At 44.3% G+C, this 17,622-nt stretch overlaps 1 protein-coding gene across 1 annotated transcript in view; it reads right to left on the bottom strand.

Annotated features, from left to right (window-relative positions):
* Positions 1-15,590, bottom strand: part of LOC143983649 (zinc finger E-box-binding homeobox protein zag-1-like) — a 153,150-nt gene extending 137,560 nt beyond the window's left edge. The window contains exon 1 of the mRNA XM_077483593.1: positions 15,441-15,590. Coding sequence (XP_077339719.1) covers positions 15,441-15,498 — 58 coding nt within the window. The 5' untranslated portion in view covers positions 15,499-15,590. The remainder of the gene's footprint in view (positions 1-15,440) is intronic.
* Positions 15,591-17,622: the final 2,032 nt, after the last annotated feature.

The following is a 17,622-nucleotide window of genomic DNA, read 5'->3' as shown; positions in this document are numbered from 1 at the left end:
ACGCGTTCGGACATTGCGACGGAAAATATCCGATCGGACCGCTTTGTCGGAAAATCCGACCGTGTGTGGGTTCCATCTGACTTTTTTCGTCGGAATGTCCGACCAACAAAGTTTGAGAGCTGGATATTACATTTTCCGACAACATGATCTGATCGGTCTATGTCCGATCCTTTGTAGAGAATTCCGATCGGACAAAGTGCCACGCATGCTCAGGTCAAATTACAAGACTAAAGATATTGGCTACTAGCCTGAACGTAGTCCTGTTGTAATGAACGAACGTCATCACGCTCCGAACGATCGGATTTTCCAACAACTTTGTCTGACCGTGTGTATGCAACACCAGTTTCGGACAAAATCCTTAGGAAAAAATTTGACGGATTTTGTGGTCGGAATGTCCGACCGTGTGAACAAGGGCTTACTCTGAGCACACACAGGACAGGCAGCTACGAAGGCAGTAACATCAGCCAGTAGACTAGGCCACCGAATTGTTGGGAAATGGCTCAAATGAGTTGATTCTTCCCAGGATGGCCAGCTGCCTTGGGAGAATGGTAAGTCTGAAGCACAGCAGTACGGAGACTCTCTAGGACAAAGCAGCGGTCACAAAGTTTCTCAGGAGGAGCATGGACCTGCCTGGCCACAATAAAGGCACACTCTCTCCCGCCTCCTAAAGGCTCTCTCACCCGCAGAGAGACACGTGAAGCCCAGGTGCATGGTTTCATCTTCACTGACCGACTCGGTACCAGGAGGCTTGGGAGGTGAGGGAGGCATGGGTGGGACTACAAAGCTTGGATGCAAATGTACAGGAGGCTTCCGCAAGCGCTCCTTAAGAGAAAGTCTGGAGTCAATGAGGATGGCAAACGAGATCAAGCTCTCCAGCTCAGTGGGTATATCTCGGGCTGCTATTTCATCTTTGATGGAATCCAAGAGACCATGAGAAAAAGCAGCCACGAGGGCCTCATGGTTCCAAGCAACCTCTGCTGCCAGAGTACGGAATTTAATGGTGTAGTCGGCAACAGTTCTCGTACTCTGTTTGATGGACATGAGGCACTTGGAAGCAGAAGCGGAGCGTGCGGTAACATCAAATACCCTTTTAAAGGAGGCCACAAACTGAGGGTAACTGAAGACAGCAGGCTTTTGCGTCTCCCATAGAGGGTTAGCCCAGGCCAAGGCTCTCTCAGAAAGCAAAGATATCATGAAACCTACTTTGCTTCTGTCCGTGGGAAAAGCCTGGGGCAGCATCTCGAAGTATATCTCAACCTGATTGAGAAACCCTCTGCATTGAACTGGATCTCCACCAAATCACTGGGGAACCAGACATACCTCCTTATAGAGTTAATACTTGAGGCGGGTACCTGCACAGAGACTGGCGCAGCAGCAGGGACGGCCTGCGACTCAGGTTGTACCGGAGCAGCCACCATGGGGGATTCCAGGTGAGCCGTGCGACTCAGGAGCATTTGTAATGCCATGGCAAACTGATCCATGCGGTGATCTTGCTCATCCAATCTGGAAAAAATATTACCAACAAGTGGATTGACTGTATCTTCTCAATTCATGGCCTTCGTCTACTGTCAGAAACCATGAATCAGACCGAGACAGAAGTATAATTAAATCACACTTGTTTATTAAATAAAAATAAAAAGGTAAATAGAAAAGGCGTAGTCAAAGCATAGCCAGAGTCCAGTAACCGGATAGAGTAGTCAGCCAGGCCAGAGTTCAATAACCAGATTGGGTAATCAGCCAAGCCAGAAGTCAGGGATCCAAGTAGAGCAACAGCAAGCAGGATAAGGAGCCAGAAGGGATGTCAGCAAGCCAGTCATTAAACAGAACCGCAGGAGATGGTTTCTTGTGATGTGGCCAAGGCGAAGGCAGAGGTTAAGTGAGCTGGACAGCTTTAAGTAGGCAGGTCGGATGAGCATGATCAGGAACAGCTGGTAACTGTGGAGAGAGATGAGAGCTGGCAATTAGCCGACATCTGAGCAGCCAGCCCAGAGAAGGAAGGGCTAAGCCAGCCCTGACACCTGGTCATTGAGCAGCCAAATCTTCTGGGGCTGAAGTGGTTAAAGGCATTGGTTATCCGGCCACCTTCTCCACCACTCTTCCTCTGACCGAATGAAGTCTCAGAAACATGTTGTCCAGCACCAGGAAATGGTAACCTCCCAGGGTCTGGAAATGTGTTCCACACACTTTTCTTCAAGGCCTCCTGAAGATGTTTCATTCTCTGCTCCCTTTGCGAAGGCAGCATGAGTTCTGCAACCTTACCCTTGTAACATGGATCAAGAAGGGTTGCCATCCAGTAATGATCCCTCTCCTTAATACCATGAATCCTAGGGTCTTTTTGCAGGCTTTGCAGAACCAGGGAGGCCCTGCAGCGTAAGTTTGCAGAGGCATTCGATTCTGAGTCCTCTGGGTCACTAAGGATCACATTATCTGTAACTACCTCCACCCAGCCACGTACAACTCCTTTGGTTTCTGGGGACTGAAAACCATCCCTTGAAGACTGCTGCGTGTTATCTTCTACATCCATGCTGACACAATCCTCCCCCTCCTCTTCTACCTGTGTGTTTGGCTGACCTGCAGAAATACTATCTGGATAAAGGCGAAAGAGGAAAGGAATTCCTCGTCTTCCCCCCGCCGTTATGCCTCAAGTGCCCTGTCCATGATTCCGTGTGCTCCAGGAGGAAGACTAGAGGGACAGTGTCACCGATGCATGCATTGTCGCTGCTCACCATCCTTGGGGCCTCCTCAAATGGTGACAGGACAGTGCATGCATACTTGATTAGTAGCCACTGGCGTGACAAAAAGAAGCCAAGCTCCATACTGGTGCCATACTCACACAGGTACTCATTGATGGTCTTCTGCTGTGTGTGCAGCTGCTGCAGCATTGGAGATATCACAAATGAGGCAGTTGATGGGCAGGTTGCATTCCCTTTAAATGTCAGCCAGCTGAGCACTGGCATTGTATGACCATCAGAAATTGCCACATACTTTTCTGGCCTGCCGCAGGAGATCTTGTAAGCCTGGGTACCTAGTCAAGAAACACTGCACTACAAAATTCAGGACGTGTGCCCAACATATAACATAAGTCAAATGTCCCTGTGGGAGAGCGGAGAGAAGGTTGGTGCCATTTTCTCATACAACCATTTATGGCTGAAGCTGGCATGGCGTCAACCACCTCTGAGCCTGCCCCTGCAGAGCTGACAGAATCTCTGCCCCAATGTGGCTCCTGTCCCCTAGGCAGATCAACTCAAGCACCGCATGACATCTTTTTGTCTGACTGCTTGCGTAGCCCCTTAAGCATTTAGTGAGCACTGCTGGTTCAGAGGACAATTCTGCAGAAGAGGCCATAGAGGAAGAAGAAGAGAAAGGAGGAGAGCATACAGATATGGCAGAATCACCACTATCTTTTTGAAGGCGTGGTGGCAGAACTGGCTCCAACACTGAACCCTGTCCTGCATCCTTCCCAGCTGCCAGCTTACCCAGTGCGCCATGAAGGAAAGGTAACGTCCCTCCTGCTCATGCCTCCTGGACCATGAGTCAGTGGTAATATGAACCTAACTGATGACCGCCCCATCCAACAAAGCCAAAACATTGCCTTCCACATGGCAGTAGAGAGCCAGATTGGCCTTGAAAAGATTGGCCTGTGAAAAGAAATAGCGTTTTGGAACCTGCCACTGTGGTACAGCACATTCCACAAATTCACAAAAGGGGGCTGAATACTAGTTGAAAATGCAGCAGTTCTAGCAATTTGGCCAAGCTAGGATTTAGACGCTGAGCATGTGGATGGATGGGACTGAATTTCTTTTTACGGTTCAGCATCTGGGGTAGGGAAATATGCCTGCTGAAATCAACTGGTGGTGTACTGCTAGCAGATTGGCTGCAAGAACTTGTGACACCTATTTCTATACCTTCATTCCTCTTAGTGCAGGTTTTGGAGAGGACTGGAGGTATAGTAGGGTTTGAGTTCCTAGATGAGGAGCAAGGAGAAGTCTGCCCTTTTCTATGATGTGAGTCTTTCAGGTGCTGCTGCCAACGGACTGCATGGCAGGTCGTCATATGTTGTTGAAGTTGTGTCTCCTCCTCTTCCTCCTCACTTTCCTCCTCTCTTCTCTCAGGCACCCAAGTACGGTCAGTGACTTCATCATCCCCTCTTTCCTCATCACTGGAGCAAACTGGTCAGTATGCTGCAGCTTGCGGAACATGACTGCCAGTTTCTTGTCTTTCTTAGGCACCCCCTCTCTCTAGGCTCAAGTTACTCCCTTCCTCTACCTGGGAACCAACATTGGAGCCTTCAACAGCAGCATGTAACCCACACTGTGGTCAAATAATTCTGGGGACTCCCCTGTGCATGATGGTCGGTCTCTGGAAGGAGTAACTGTGGACAAGGAGTCGGTGGAATAGGCCATTTTGGCAGCTGCATTGGAAGGCAAACTACTCTGAGCCTGGGTGACATAGGATGAGGAGGATGAGGACGGCTTTGTAATCCACTCCACCAACTCTTCTGCATGTTGTGGCTCAAAAACACAGCCAGCAGCAGAAAAAAAGGACAAGCGTGCCTCATGGCCACCTGCAGAGAATGCACCATGTCCATAACCACCAATGTTGACTGTAGATACAGACGCTGCTTTCCCTCTTTTAATGGCCTATGAGCGTCTGCTTCTCCTTGGTGGCCTTCCGGACATGATGGGGATTTTTTCTTTTCACAGCACTGTATTAGAAATGGTACATCGGCTGCACTGTATTATATACTGTTTACACTGCCTGAAGTGTGTTACAAACTGTACACCACCGAATGCACTGTATACATAGTATATAGGCTACACTGAATGCAGTATATATATATATATATATATATATATATATATATACAATATATATATATATATATATATATACACAATATATATATATATATATATATATATATATATATATATATATATATATATATATATATATTAGACTGTGTATATATATATATATATATATATATATATATATATATATATAAATACACCGCCTGAATATAGAGTTTACACTGAATATATAGTCTACGCTAAATGCAGAGTGTATATATATATATATATATATATATATATATATATATATATATATATATATATATATATACTAGACTGACTGTATATATCAAATACATTGCAATTAACTAACCTGCCTGCCTAATCTAGCTCAATCTCTGTCCACAGCCACACATTATACACGGCATCTATATATGCAGCCTTTTACAGTGTGGGGTGTAGACTTAGTCCCCCTGAGCCATGATTGGCCAAAGGCACCCTACCTTTGGCCAATTATGGCTCTGTCTGCAGAGCGCGCTGTGATTGGCCAAAGCATGCAGGTCAGAAGCATGCTTTGGCCAATCATCAGACACTAATGCACTGCAATCTCATAGTACCTTATGGGGCATTCTACTGAGTTTGAATTTCCCGCAAACGCCCCATATTGTTCGCTGTTTGGTGAACGACTCGAACATCAAGCTCATCCCAGTAGGAGACCCCTGGCCTAGACAATCAGAATCATGTACCGGTGAGTTTTGGAAAAGCTGCTGCCAGGGGAAACATGAAAGTCACTTTATTTCAACCAAGCAATAAAAAAGTTGAACTCACATTCTCTCAGGCCGCGTACACACGCGGGGACTGTTCGCTCAACTTTGTCCGCTGAACAGTGTTTCGGCGGACAGTCCGCTCGTGTGTGGGCTTTCAGCGGACAGTTTCAGCGGACAGTCTGACGAACAAAGTTTTTCGGAAATTCCGAAAAACTGTCCGCTGAAACTTGGTTTGAGCGGACAGTCCGCCCGTGTGTAGGCTTGTTCGTCAAACTAAGTCTCGCGCATGCTCAGAAAGAATTTACACGCCGAAGGTTGCATTGCAGTGTATAGGACGTCGTTTTCTAGTCCCGTCGTACGTGCCGTTCACGTCATCGCGCACGGTTTCAGTGGACTGTTCGTTCGTCGTGTGTGGGCAAGTCCGTCCATGCTAATTTTGAGCGGACTGTCCGCTGAAACTGTTTGACGGACAAAGTTGAGCGAACAGTCCCCGCGTGTGTACGCGGCCTCACTCACAAGGTGAATTGATCATTATGTAAACAGCTAGGAACTGTCACTGGGGCCAGTAGAGCAATAAGAAGCGTCTCTTTATTGGATCAATGCAATTCTCCGGCAGACTTTAAGAATTGCAATTCCATGCCTGTCAGTTGTAACTCCACTAGCCTAGGTACTTGCTGTGGGGGCATCTGCAAAGATGTGTAAGAGTGGTCGCTCTCCACTATGGATGAGCCAAACACCCCACCCCCGTTCGGTTCACACCAGAACATGCAAACAGGCAAAAGTTAAAGTCTATGGGACACGAACATGAATAATCAAAAGTGCTAATTTTAAGGGCTTATATGCATGGTATTGTCATAAGACGTGTTTGGGGACCTGGGTCCTGCCCCAGGGGACATGTATCAATGCAAAAAAAGTTTTAAAAACTGCCTTTTTTTCGGGAGCAGTGATTTTAATAATGCTTAAAGTGAAACAATAAAAGTGTAATATTCCTTTAAATTTCGTACCTGGGGGGTGTCTATAGTATGCCTGTAAAGGGGCGCATGTTTGCAGTGTTTAGAAGTCTGACAGCAAAATGACATTTCTAAAGGAAAAAAAAAGTAATTTAAATGCGACTACAATGAATTGACGGTCAGCAAGACACATAAAAGTTCATTGATAAAAATGGCATGGGGATTTCCCCACATGGGAACCCCAAACCAAAATTTAAAAAAAAATGCATGGGAGTCCCCTAAATTCCATACCAGGCCCTTCAAAATCCATTCTAGACCCTTTAGCTTTAGGTCTGGTATGGATTTTAAGGGGAACCTCGCACCAAAATGTAAAAAAAAATGGCATGGGGTCCCCCCAAAAATCCATAGCAGACGCTTATCCGAGCATGCAACCTGGCAGGCCGCAGGAAAAGAGGGGGATGACAGAGAGCCCCCCCTCCTGAACCATTCCAGGCCACATGAGGAGAAGGGCCTCATCCCCACAAACCTTGCCCGGTGGTTGTGGGGGTCTGCGGGTGGGGGGCTTATCGGAATCTGGAAGCCCCCTTTAACAAGGGGACCCCCAGATCCCGCCCCCCACATCTTGCTCCGGCTTATTCTCCACGCCATCCGCACGATCCGCCTCGAGTCTTCAGCAGTGTGACACTTTGCTTCTTCTGACACTTCTTAAATAACGGAGGGTGGGGACTTCCCTATGGCTTTCCCCATGTTGTCAGAGGGGGGCGGGGTTACCCGCTATAACTTATACCATTGGTGTTTGTGGGAGCTTATAAATACCCCCCCCCCATCCAGCATTGGTGTCAGTGAGAGTCCGGGATTCACATGGACAGTACGGGTTTTGAATCATGTGTCTGGGTTTCAGACTGCCTGAAACTCGGACACATTATTCAGACTTGTCTGTGGTTCCCCAACATAGGCATGTGAAAAAGCGGAGAAAGAAAAAGATGAAGAAGAAGATGAAGAAGAAGATGGAGAAGAAGAAGAACACCAAAGGAAGACCAGAAGAAAGAAGATGAAAGAAGAAGTGCAAAGAAAAAGAATTTAATAAAGGACTTGTCAAAAAACTTGTCTCTTATCTTTTTGTCACTTTTTTGTGTGAAATGGTAGGGTACATTTGTAGCCCATTACCAATTCACACGGGGGGGGTGGGATCTGGGGGTGCCCTTGTTAAAGGGGGCTTCCAGATACCAATAAACCGCCCGCCCGCAGACCCCCACAACCCTTGCCCTTCTCCCCATCAACATGGGGACAAGGTGCTTTGAGGCGCTACCTCAAAGCACCCTCCCAATGTTGCGGGTATGTGGCCTGGTACGGTTCGGGGGGGACTCTCGCCCCCCCTCTTTTCCTGCTGCCTGCCAGGTTGTGTGCTCAGATAAGGGTCTAGTATGGATTTTTGGGGGAACCCACGCCATTTTTTTAAAGAAATTTGGTGCGGAGTTCCCCTTAAAATCAGGTCTAGTATGAATTTTGAGGGGGACCCCCACTCCATTTTTTTTAAATTTTGGCGCAGGGTTCTCCTAAATATCCATACCAGACCTGAAGGGCCTAGTATGGAATTTAGGGGGACCCCCACGCATTTTTTTTTTAAATTTTCATTTGGGGTTCCCCTGTGGAGAAATCCCCATGCTGTTTTTATCAATTAACTTTTATGTGTATTGCGGACTGACAATTCATTGTAGCCGCGAGTAGTTTTAAATTACTTTTTAACAAGGGGACCCCCAGATCCCGCCCCCCGCATCTTGCTCCGGCTTCTTCTCCACGCCATCTGCACGATCCACCTCTGTGGGAGTCTTCAGCAGTGTGACACTTCGCTTCTTCTGACACTTCTTAAATAACGGAGAGTGGGGCCACTGGGTGGCCCCGCCCTCCTCTGACGCGTGGGGACTTCCCTATGGCTTTCCCCATGTTGTCAGAGGGGGGTGGGGTCACCCGTTATAACTTATACCATTGGTGTTTGTGGGAGCTTATAAATACCCCCCCCCCCCCCCCCCCCCCCATCCAGCATTGGTGTCAGTGAGAGTCCGGGATTCACATGGACAGTACGGGTTTTGAATCATGTGTCTGGGTTTCAGACTGCCTGAAATTCAGACACATTATTCAGACTTGACTGTGGTTCCCCAACATAGGCATGTGAAAAAGCGGAGAAAGAAGAAGATGAAGAAGAAGATGAAAATGAAGAAGAAGAACACCGAAGGAAGACCAGAAGAAAGAAGATGAAAGAAGAAGTGCAAAGAAAAAGAATTTAACAAAAGGACTTGTCAAAAACTGTCTCTTATCTTTTTTAACCTTTTTGTCACTTTTTTGTGTGAAATGGTAGTGTACATTTGTAGCCCATTACCAATTCACAGGGGGGCGCGGGATCTGGGGGTCCCCTTGTTAAAGGGGGCTTCCAGATACCAATAAACCCCCGCCCGCAGACCCCCACAACCCTTGCCCTTCTCCCCATCAACATGGGGACAAGGTGCTTTGAGGCGCTACCTCAAAGCACCCTCCCAATGTTGAGGGTATGTGGCCTGGTACGGTTCGGGGGGGCGCTCCGGTCCCCCCTCTTTTCCTGTGGCCTGCCAGGTTGTGTGCTCAGATAAGGGTCTGGTATGGATTTTTGGGGGGAACCCACACCATTTTTTTAAAGAAATTTGGTGCAGGGTTCCCCTTAAAATCAGGTCTAGTATGGATTTTGAGGGGGACCCCCACTCCATTTTTTTTACATTTTGGCTCAGGGTTCTCCTAAATATCCATACCAGACCTGAAGGGCCTAGTATGGAATTTAGGGGGACCCCCACGCATTTTTAAAAAAAATTTCATTTGGGGTTCCCCTGTGGAGAAATCCCCATGCCGTTTTTATCAATTAACTTTTATGTGTATTGCGGACTGACAATTCATTGTAGCCGTGAGTAGTTTTAAATGACTTTTTTTCCCTTTAGAAATGTAATTTTGCTGTCAGACTGTTTACAGTCATACTATAGACACCCCCCAGGTACGAAATTTAAAGGGATGTTACACTTTTATTGTCTCACTTTAAGACCACTAATGAAATCTATCAGCTCCTTGGGGTCATTGCTACATTACTTAAACTCTCCCACTCAGCATTGGAGTGAGTGAATGCTATAACAACCCCTCCACCCAGAATTGGCTTTAGTGGGAGCTTGTTACACCCCCACCCAGTATTGTTATCTGTGGGAGCTTATAACATCCTTACTGCCAAGCATTGGTGTCAGTGGGAGCTTATAACTTCTCCTAACCATCGTTGGTGTTTGTGGGAGCTTATAAATACCCCCCCAATCCAGCATTGATGTCAGTGACCCCCCCTCATCCAGCATTGGTGTCAGTGAGAGTCCGGGATTCACACGGACAGTCCGGGTTTTGAATCATGTGTCTGGGTTTCAGACTGCCTGAAACCCGGACATATTATTCAGACTTGACTGTGGTTCCTCAACATAGGCATGTGAAAAGGATGTGCCGGTACCGATCACTCACTCATTGTGTTCATTCATAACCGAAACATACAGGTAGTAAACAGTATTCAGTTAAAAAAAATGCACTTATTGTGATACACAGTACTTTATCAAACTAAATGTAATTCTGTAAGCTTTAAATAAGCTTTAAATATGCTTTAACCTTTTGCTGGCTACGTAAAGTATTTGTGCAAAGAGGATGGGCTTTAACGGCCACATTCTATGCATACTGTATGTGTCTATGGGCAGCAGGGGTTGCTGTGCTGAGAGCATGTGCAAAGCTGAGGCTGAGGCATAACAGCCTAGTTAAAAGGACGCCAGGGCAGGTGGGAAGTGTGAGAATATATTTACCATACAATTAAGTCTCCCTATTAAAAGTAAAATGATGCTCCTTAGTTAAAATGATTGTACATTTATTTAAAATAACAAACATGTCATACTTACCTGCTCTATGCAATGGTTTTGCACAGAGCAGTCCCCGATCCTCCTCTTCTAGGGTCCACTATCTCTTCTTCCCTCTGTGCCACCATAGGATTGCAACCATATCTCTACACGGGGCATAAGTTCGAACTTTGCTGTAGTCAAGTGATTCAGCTTCTGGCAAAGCTTTCAAATTCAACACACTCCTGGGTGTTTCTGTTGCCTGATCCTTTGGTTCACCCAGTGGTTCTTCCCGCAGGCCCCTATGTCACTAATGTGTCCTATAGTGATGTAGACTTAGCAGGAGAAACCACGGCGTGTGGTTAAGAACACAGGAATTCAGCAATTTCAGAATGTGTATTACTTGAAGTGATACTAAAGTCTTGTTTTTTTCTTCTTAACCACTACAATACAGGGCACTTTCACCCCCTTCCCTTCCAGCCCAATTTTCAGCTTTCAGCGCTCTCGCGCTTTCAGTGACAATTGCGCGGTCATGCTACACTGTACCCAAATGAAATTGTTATCATTTTGTTCGCACAAATAGAGCTTTATTTTGGTGTTATTTATTCACGACTCCGTTTTTTATTTTTTGCGATATAAGCGCAAAAAAAGCGGAAATTTGGAAAAAAAACAATATTTTCTTTTTTCTATTTGAAAATAAATCCAATAAAATCAAATTTTGTCATAAATTTAAGCCAAAATGTATTCTGCTACATGTTTTTGGTAAAAAAAATTTCCGTTAACTGTATAATAATTGGTTTGTGTGATCACGGACATATGTACGCAAATGATCATGTACATATGTGTGCAGGTGATCACGTACATATGTGTGCAGATAATCATTGGGACATGTGATTTTAGTGGGACATATGTGGGGGACATGTTTTTATTATTAGGGACATGTGTTTTTATTATTTGGGGACATGTATGTTTTGGGGACATGTGTGGTTTGGGGACATATGTGGGGACTGTGTTTGTACTGTGTGGTGTGTTGTGTGTTGACACTAGACTGATGATCAGTGAGTAAAAAGCTGTAAAAAGCAGCCCATACTCACTGATCATCAGCCGGCTGCAGCGTTCTGCTCTCCTCTCCTCAGCGATGACTTCCGTGTGAGGAGAGGAGAGCCGATTGCCTAGCAACCGGCTGTTTGTTTACATCACATGACGGCCGTGATTGGACACGGCCCTCATGTGATCAGGAGGGCCAATCACAGAGCCCTCCTGCCGATCTCAGATGTGCCGTGTCCGGGTGACACAAGCACATCGGGATCGCGCAGCTGCGCGGGCACGCGCGCGCACGCGCGCGCGATCCCGCTACTTCTGAAGGACGTTCAGGAACATCCTATCAGGAGTAGACGGCTCCCACCCGGCCGTATATATGCATTGGCCGGGTGGGAAGTGGTTAAAAAAACAAACATGTTATACTGTACTTACCTGTTCTGTGTATTGGATTTGCACAAAGCAGCCCAGATTTTCCTCTTCTGGGGTCCCTCTTTAGCGCTCCTGGCCCCTCCCTCCTGTTGAGTGCCCCCACAGCAAGCAACTTGCTATGGGGCACCTGAGCCAAGCTGCAGCACCCTGTGTCCGTTCAGACACAGAGCTGGAGCCTGGCCCCGCTCTCTCTATCCTCATTGGCTCACTGACTTTGATTGACAGCAGCAGGAGCCAATGGCATTCAGAGAAAAAACTTTCTGCCTTTACAACCACTTTAAAAAAAGGGGTTTAGACTAACTGGCTGCCAAAAAAGTAAGAATTCAGTATCTTTTTATTAATGCGGAGATCCTTTTTGGGTATTTCTGAAAGCCCAGATCATTGTTTTATTGAGTGCTGTGGAGTAGCATTCTAAGTTAGTATTCAGTTACACAGTCTCCAACAAATAAAGACCTTTACACATCATTCACTCACTAATTAGACACCACAGCGCGAATGTATGAAAACTGAAGAAATCAAAAAAAAAACTATTGGTCACCATTTAATAGCAACCCTAGGTTTGCTCTTTTTTCCCCCTATTTTAGGGAATCATCGGTGTAGTAACTTGTTTTAGCTTACAATATTCAGTCAGTGTCACCATTTTCAATACCTTAAGAGTGACTTGGCACTCCAAGGTATAACATGGAGTTATAAACAGGCTTGCTAGGGCAGTGGCTAGCAGGAAAGATGCTTGAATGCCAAGCAAGAAGGACACAAAACAAGGGTTTGGAGCATCCCCAGAAAAGACAGACAATGGAAGGGACTGTCCAACCACAGTGTAATGGACTAGTCAAGCTGTTTACAGCTTCCAGATATCTATCTTCTACAGTAGAAAATTATTTAGCTGTTGACGAAAATTTGCTAAAGCAGTGCACTTCGTATTTGTGTTTTTTCCCTTTTTGGTGTATTCCATCATTATTTGTATACTGCGACCATTTATTTTTTTGCCATAATTACGGGTCAAGGGTGGCTTACAAGAGTTTTTTTCCCCCCAAAAAGTTAAATGTGGAAGCTTATTGCTCTTGACAACAACTAATACTTCTCTCAATTCATTTACATATCTATCTCTAAAAGTTTAGTTGCTCTGCACAGCTTTCTGTTGGGTGTGGAAAAGTAAAACTTACCAAAACCTATGCTTTTTGTATTGCTGTTTACTTAGCAACAGCAGCATATATGCAGAAGTAAAGGGGATTTTTATACTGTCAATAATTTCTCCCTAAACGGTGATCTAGCTTCACACGTGTCAACATTGCTTTATGAAAATGAAGAAGTTAAAAAAAATATGATATGCGAAATTAGGAAAATGATCTATGAATGTTCTTTGCATGAACCGCATTACCAAAAGACACAATTAGATATAATACAGTATAATATAATATAAAAAAAATGAAATATACAGTATATGTGCACAAATTATTTTGGTTACTGCTGTGTATTTGATTATTATAATTTTTTATGGACACCATTCAAGGTAAAGTGCAACTCAATAAAACTAAAAAGCCTTTATTTAAAGTGAATGTATCACAAATAAAAAATACATTGGATAAAGCAACTTGTTCCTAACAATTTTGTATACATTTGGACTAATGTTACAATGTAGGAGTGGGGGCTACCATATTGCCTTTGTTAAAATACAAAAGATCTAAAATGACCCATTTTCTACTGCCAAATATTGAACAATGGCATCATGTATTTCAAAAGTATAAGTACGGATACTCCTCACTTAACGACCAGCTTCCGTTCCAACAACCAGGTCGTTAAACAAATTGGTTGTTAAACGAGGAGTCACAAGTAATCAATATTTTAAGCATCCTTAACTGTATGCTGTATGTATAATACTGTACTGTATTGTGGAAAAATGTCTAAAACACACAACTCCAGCTCAATAACGTTGTTTTAATTTGCATAAGTACAGAACACAAACGAAAATTCTGTACTGTACTATACAATACAATGATATATAGCGCGTCGTTCGGGTGGGGAGAGCTGGTCGTAAGTCCGAGTGGTCACTAAACAGGTAAGTCGTTAAACGAGGAGTATCTGTAATTTAAATCTTGTGCCAAACTACTCTAAAGCCCCATACACACTATCAGATTTTCTGCTGATTTTTGTCTTCAGATTTACCAAAACCATGTAGTACAAGGGTCTGCCTGATTGCATACAAATTGAAACTCCTAAGGTTTGACCTCATATTATATGGTTTTGGTAAATCTGAAGGAAAAAATCTGCAGAAAATCCAATAGTGTGTATGGGGCTTGAGGCTGGCCATAGATGACCTGTTTTTTTTTCAGTCAGCCAGCGGGCTGAGAGAAAAAAATTGAATGGATTCCCCCTTTCATACAAGCGAGGTGGATACAGAAACAACCCCTCCAGCCGAGACATTGTATTTTGACAGCAGGACTCCTCTGCTTTCAAAGTAAACTGATCAGAAGCTCCAAATGCTGATCCAGAAAATTTTTCCAACAAGCCCGTGTGACAGAAGTCAGTCATTGGATCAATTTGTTTTGAAAGCAGCCACACATGGATCGAAATTTGTCTGGTCCCCGCTGAACCAGCCAACTTTCGATCCATCTATGGCCAGCTTTAGACACCATCTTCTTTTGCATTTGCGTTTATTACCAAAAATGTACAAAATAATATTATTCTTCCCCAGTCTAGATAAAGTTGTACTTTATTTTTGTTGTACGTCTATTGTGTAATTTCATAAATATTTAATTACATGCTGCCAAGATCAAACATATGATGCAAACCATAGCAACCATCAACACAGAAAGGCTTATTTCATCTCAGTTGCTATAGGTTACTGTCTATCATTGCAGTGCTGGTGAGGGTCTCCTTCTTTCATCTTTTTGAATAGCACAGATGGACTTTCTGTAATTATTGGGACATCTTTTTGGAACACAATATATTTGATTATATTGATATCTTTAAAGCGCTACACTGTACTTTCTTAATACTTTCTATTGCACTCAACAATATTGTGTCAGCAGCTATTATCTATACCTCCAGTTTTATAGGGCAACAAGTTTTTTCTTTTTTATTACTGTCTATCATTGTCTTCCCATCTAATAAGAAAATAGGCCACATCTGTATTCTATAGAATTGAATCAGATAAGAGACAGCATAAGCAACTGTTCCTTTTTTTATTTTATTTATCACATCCCTCCCTATCTATTTTGTAATGATAATAATGAAGCGTCGGGTGCTGCGTTGTCTAATAAAAGCACAAATAATAAGAAAATCTCTCGTATGTATGTTTTATCATACTTGAAAAAGGTATGGAAGGTGCAGTAAATTGAATAGATTTTTTTTTATATATCTAAATAAAAATCAGTAGTTTTAATAAAAAAAACAAATTGCTAAGAAACAATGCTTTGTCGTCTTAAGTGTCACACTCTGTACCGAAAGGCCTGTTAACCACATCACAGTTAGAAGTAATTGTGTCAAACAGCTGTCTGGCTGTGCTGTGAAGTTATTCCACAAAGAGTAGAATGCCTCGGCCATGTGGTCAGGAGTGCGGTACACAGGTGTGGTATTGCTCACCTTGCGTCCTTTTGGGCTGCACCTGCTTTCTGCGCCTCTCTTTGATATCTTCAGACATGGTATATGTGTGGGGATCATGAAGACATCCAATCTGTGCCGAACTTTCTGCAGCTTTCTCTTTCTGTCTCTGACACACAGACACATGCTGGGGAGTACCCCACTACTCCCTTAATGATGTCACATGTGGAGGGGCTGTCCTTGAGTGATTCAAAACCCCACTATGAACCGCTGGCCAACATACATTAACCCTTCTCACTGACAGTGACTCATAGGGTGAAGTAAAAAGTCAGCTTCTGCTAATTTGTTGCATTCGTGAACTGCTAACTGTTGTCTGCCGGGAGAATCTGTAGCTGGTAATAGTCAAAGAAAGCTGGCAGAGCAATAGTAGTATCATCCGTTTTATGAATTCCTGGACGCGAGTTTAAAATAAAAAAAGTTGAAAATGTAGAATATATGTATGCAAAAGTGGTTTCGTCTTCACAAAACTTGAGATGATCACGTCTGATAGGATGCTAAATATAATCTGTTAGCATATGTTATCAGACAGTTCATCTTAAAGTAAACATTTTCTTGAGAAAAATAAACTGAAAATACTAGTTGCCTGACTGTTATGCTGATACCCTGACTTTAAAGGTGAACTAAAGGCATTGTTAAAAAAAAAATCGGCAACAGATGTTTATTTCAGAAGATACATTATTATTAATATAGAAGATTTATATAGAGCCAACAGTTTACGCAGCACTTTACAATGTAGAGGGGGGACAGCACAATTACAGTACAGTTTAATACAGAAGGGGCAGGAGGGCTCTGCTCGTAGAGCTTACATTCTAAGGGGGGGGGGGTGGTACAAACGGTAATAGATGCAGGGAATGATTTGATGGGGGTGGCACTGGGACAGTTGTTAGGTGGGTGTGGGATAGGCTTCCATGAATAAATCAGTTCCTAAAGGTGGACAGGATAGGGGCTGATCGAACATACCGGGGCAGGGAGTTCCATAGGATGGGAGAGGCTCTGGAGAAGTCCTGAAGGTGAGCATAGAAGGAGGTAACAAGGGGACTAGAGAGCAGGAGGTCCTGGTAGGAGCGAAGGGGCAATATCTGCAGATGAGGTTTGTGAATTAGCTGTGGGCGATGTTGTGGATGGCCTTGTGTGTTGTGGTTAGTATTTTGAACTTTATATGGTGGGGTATATGGTGGGGTAGGGGAAGCCAGTGAAGGGATTGGCAGAGAGAAGCAGCATTCACAGATTGGTTAGTGAGATGTTTTAGTCTAGCAGCAGCATTCATAATAGACTGAAGGGAGGATGCAATGTCTGTACTGCAATAAAATATATTTACCTTCTTGTTTGCAAATCTCTGCAGAACGTAAATGGACCCACATATGCGCAGCTCCATTTACATTTCCAGCACAGTGCCAGTAGGCTGGGATGAATGATGCATGTGTGTGCAGCCAGGTGCTTGCCTAGGAATGGAGAGTGAGAGAAACACTGGCTGCATCTGCTGTCTGTAGCTGCTGGCCTGCAGTGCTGAACAGGTTAACAGCCACAATCAATATACTCAAGTAACAGTGCACTTTGGGAACTGTAGTCCAGAGGAGAGAGACTCAGCTGTAATCTAGAGCTTTTGAACTGCAGAGGGGAAACAGTCACCTGAGTGCAGAGCAGAGAGTGGACTAATCAATGTTTGTGACCGGGTGGTGAGCTGCAATATTGTTTGGACTGGTGAGCTGCTGCTATGGGGGCTAGAGAGATTGAGCCCTTGCAGAACTGCATGTGTAACTGGGACCCAGTGCTAGCCAGCTGAAGAGTTAAAACTAAAGACTATGCCCTTACAGCTGCAACACAGAGGCATTTACCTATTGCCTCTACTAAGAGGTACCTCTCAGGGGACATTGCATCATATAGCGCTACTCGCAGAAGTGACATCATCCTCCATCGACCAATCAAGATGTCCAAAGACCAGCACTCAAAGGAAGCTGAGAAGATGTTGCCTGCACCGACAGGGGGACCTTGCAGGAATCGGACTGTTGAAACTAAGGTAAGTATTGCTGCCTTTAGTTCCACTTTAATACAGCTTGGGTCACTCATCTGCAGAAAATATCAGATGTCCTTATCTACATGGAATTGCAGGCTGGACCCAAATAAACCAAAGCATAAAATCTCATATTTATTTATTACAGATGTT

This window comes from Lithobates pipiens, unplaced genomic scaffold, assembly GCF_037356315.1.
Source record: "Lithobates pipiens isolate NorthernLeopardFrog02 unplaced genomic scaffold, aLitPip1_a1.2 Scaffold_16, whole genome shotgun sequence".
Lineage (NCBI taxonomy): Eukaryota > Metazoa > Chordata > Amphibia > Anura > Ranidae > Lithobates > Lithobates pipiens.
The sequence above is the reverse complement of the archived record's forward strand: the minus strand, read 5'-3'. Positions and strand labels throughout refer to the sequence as shown.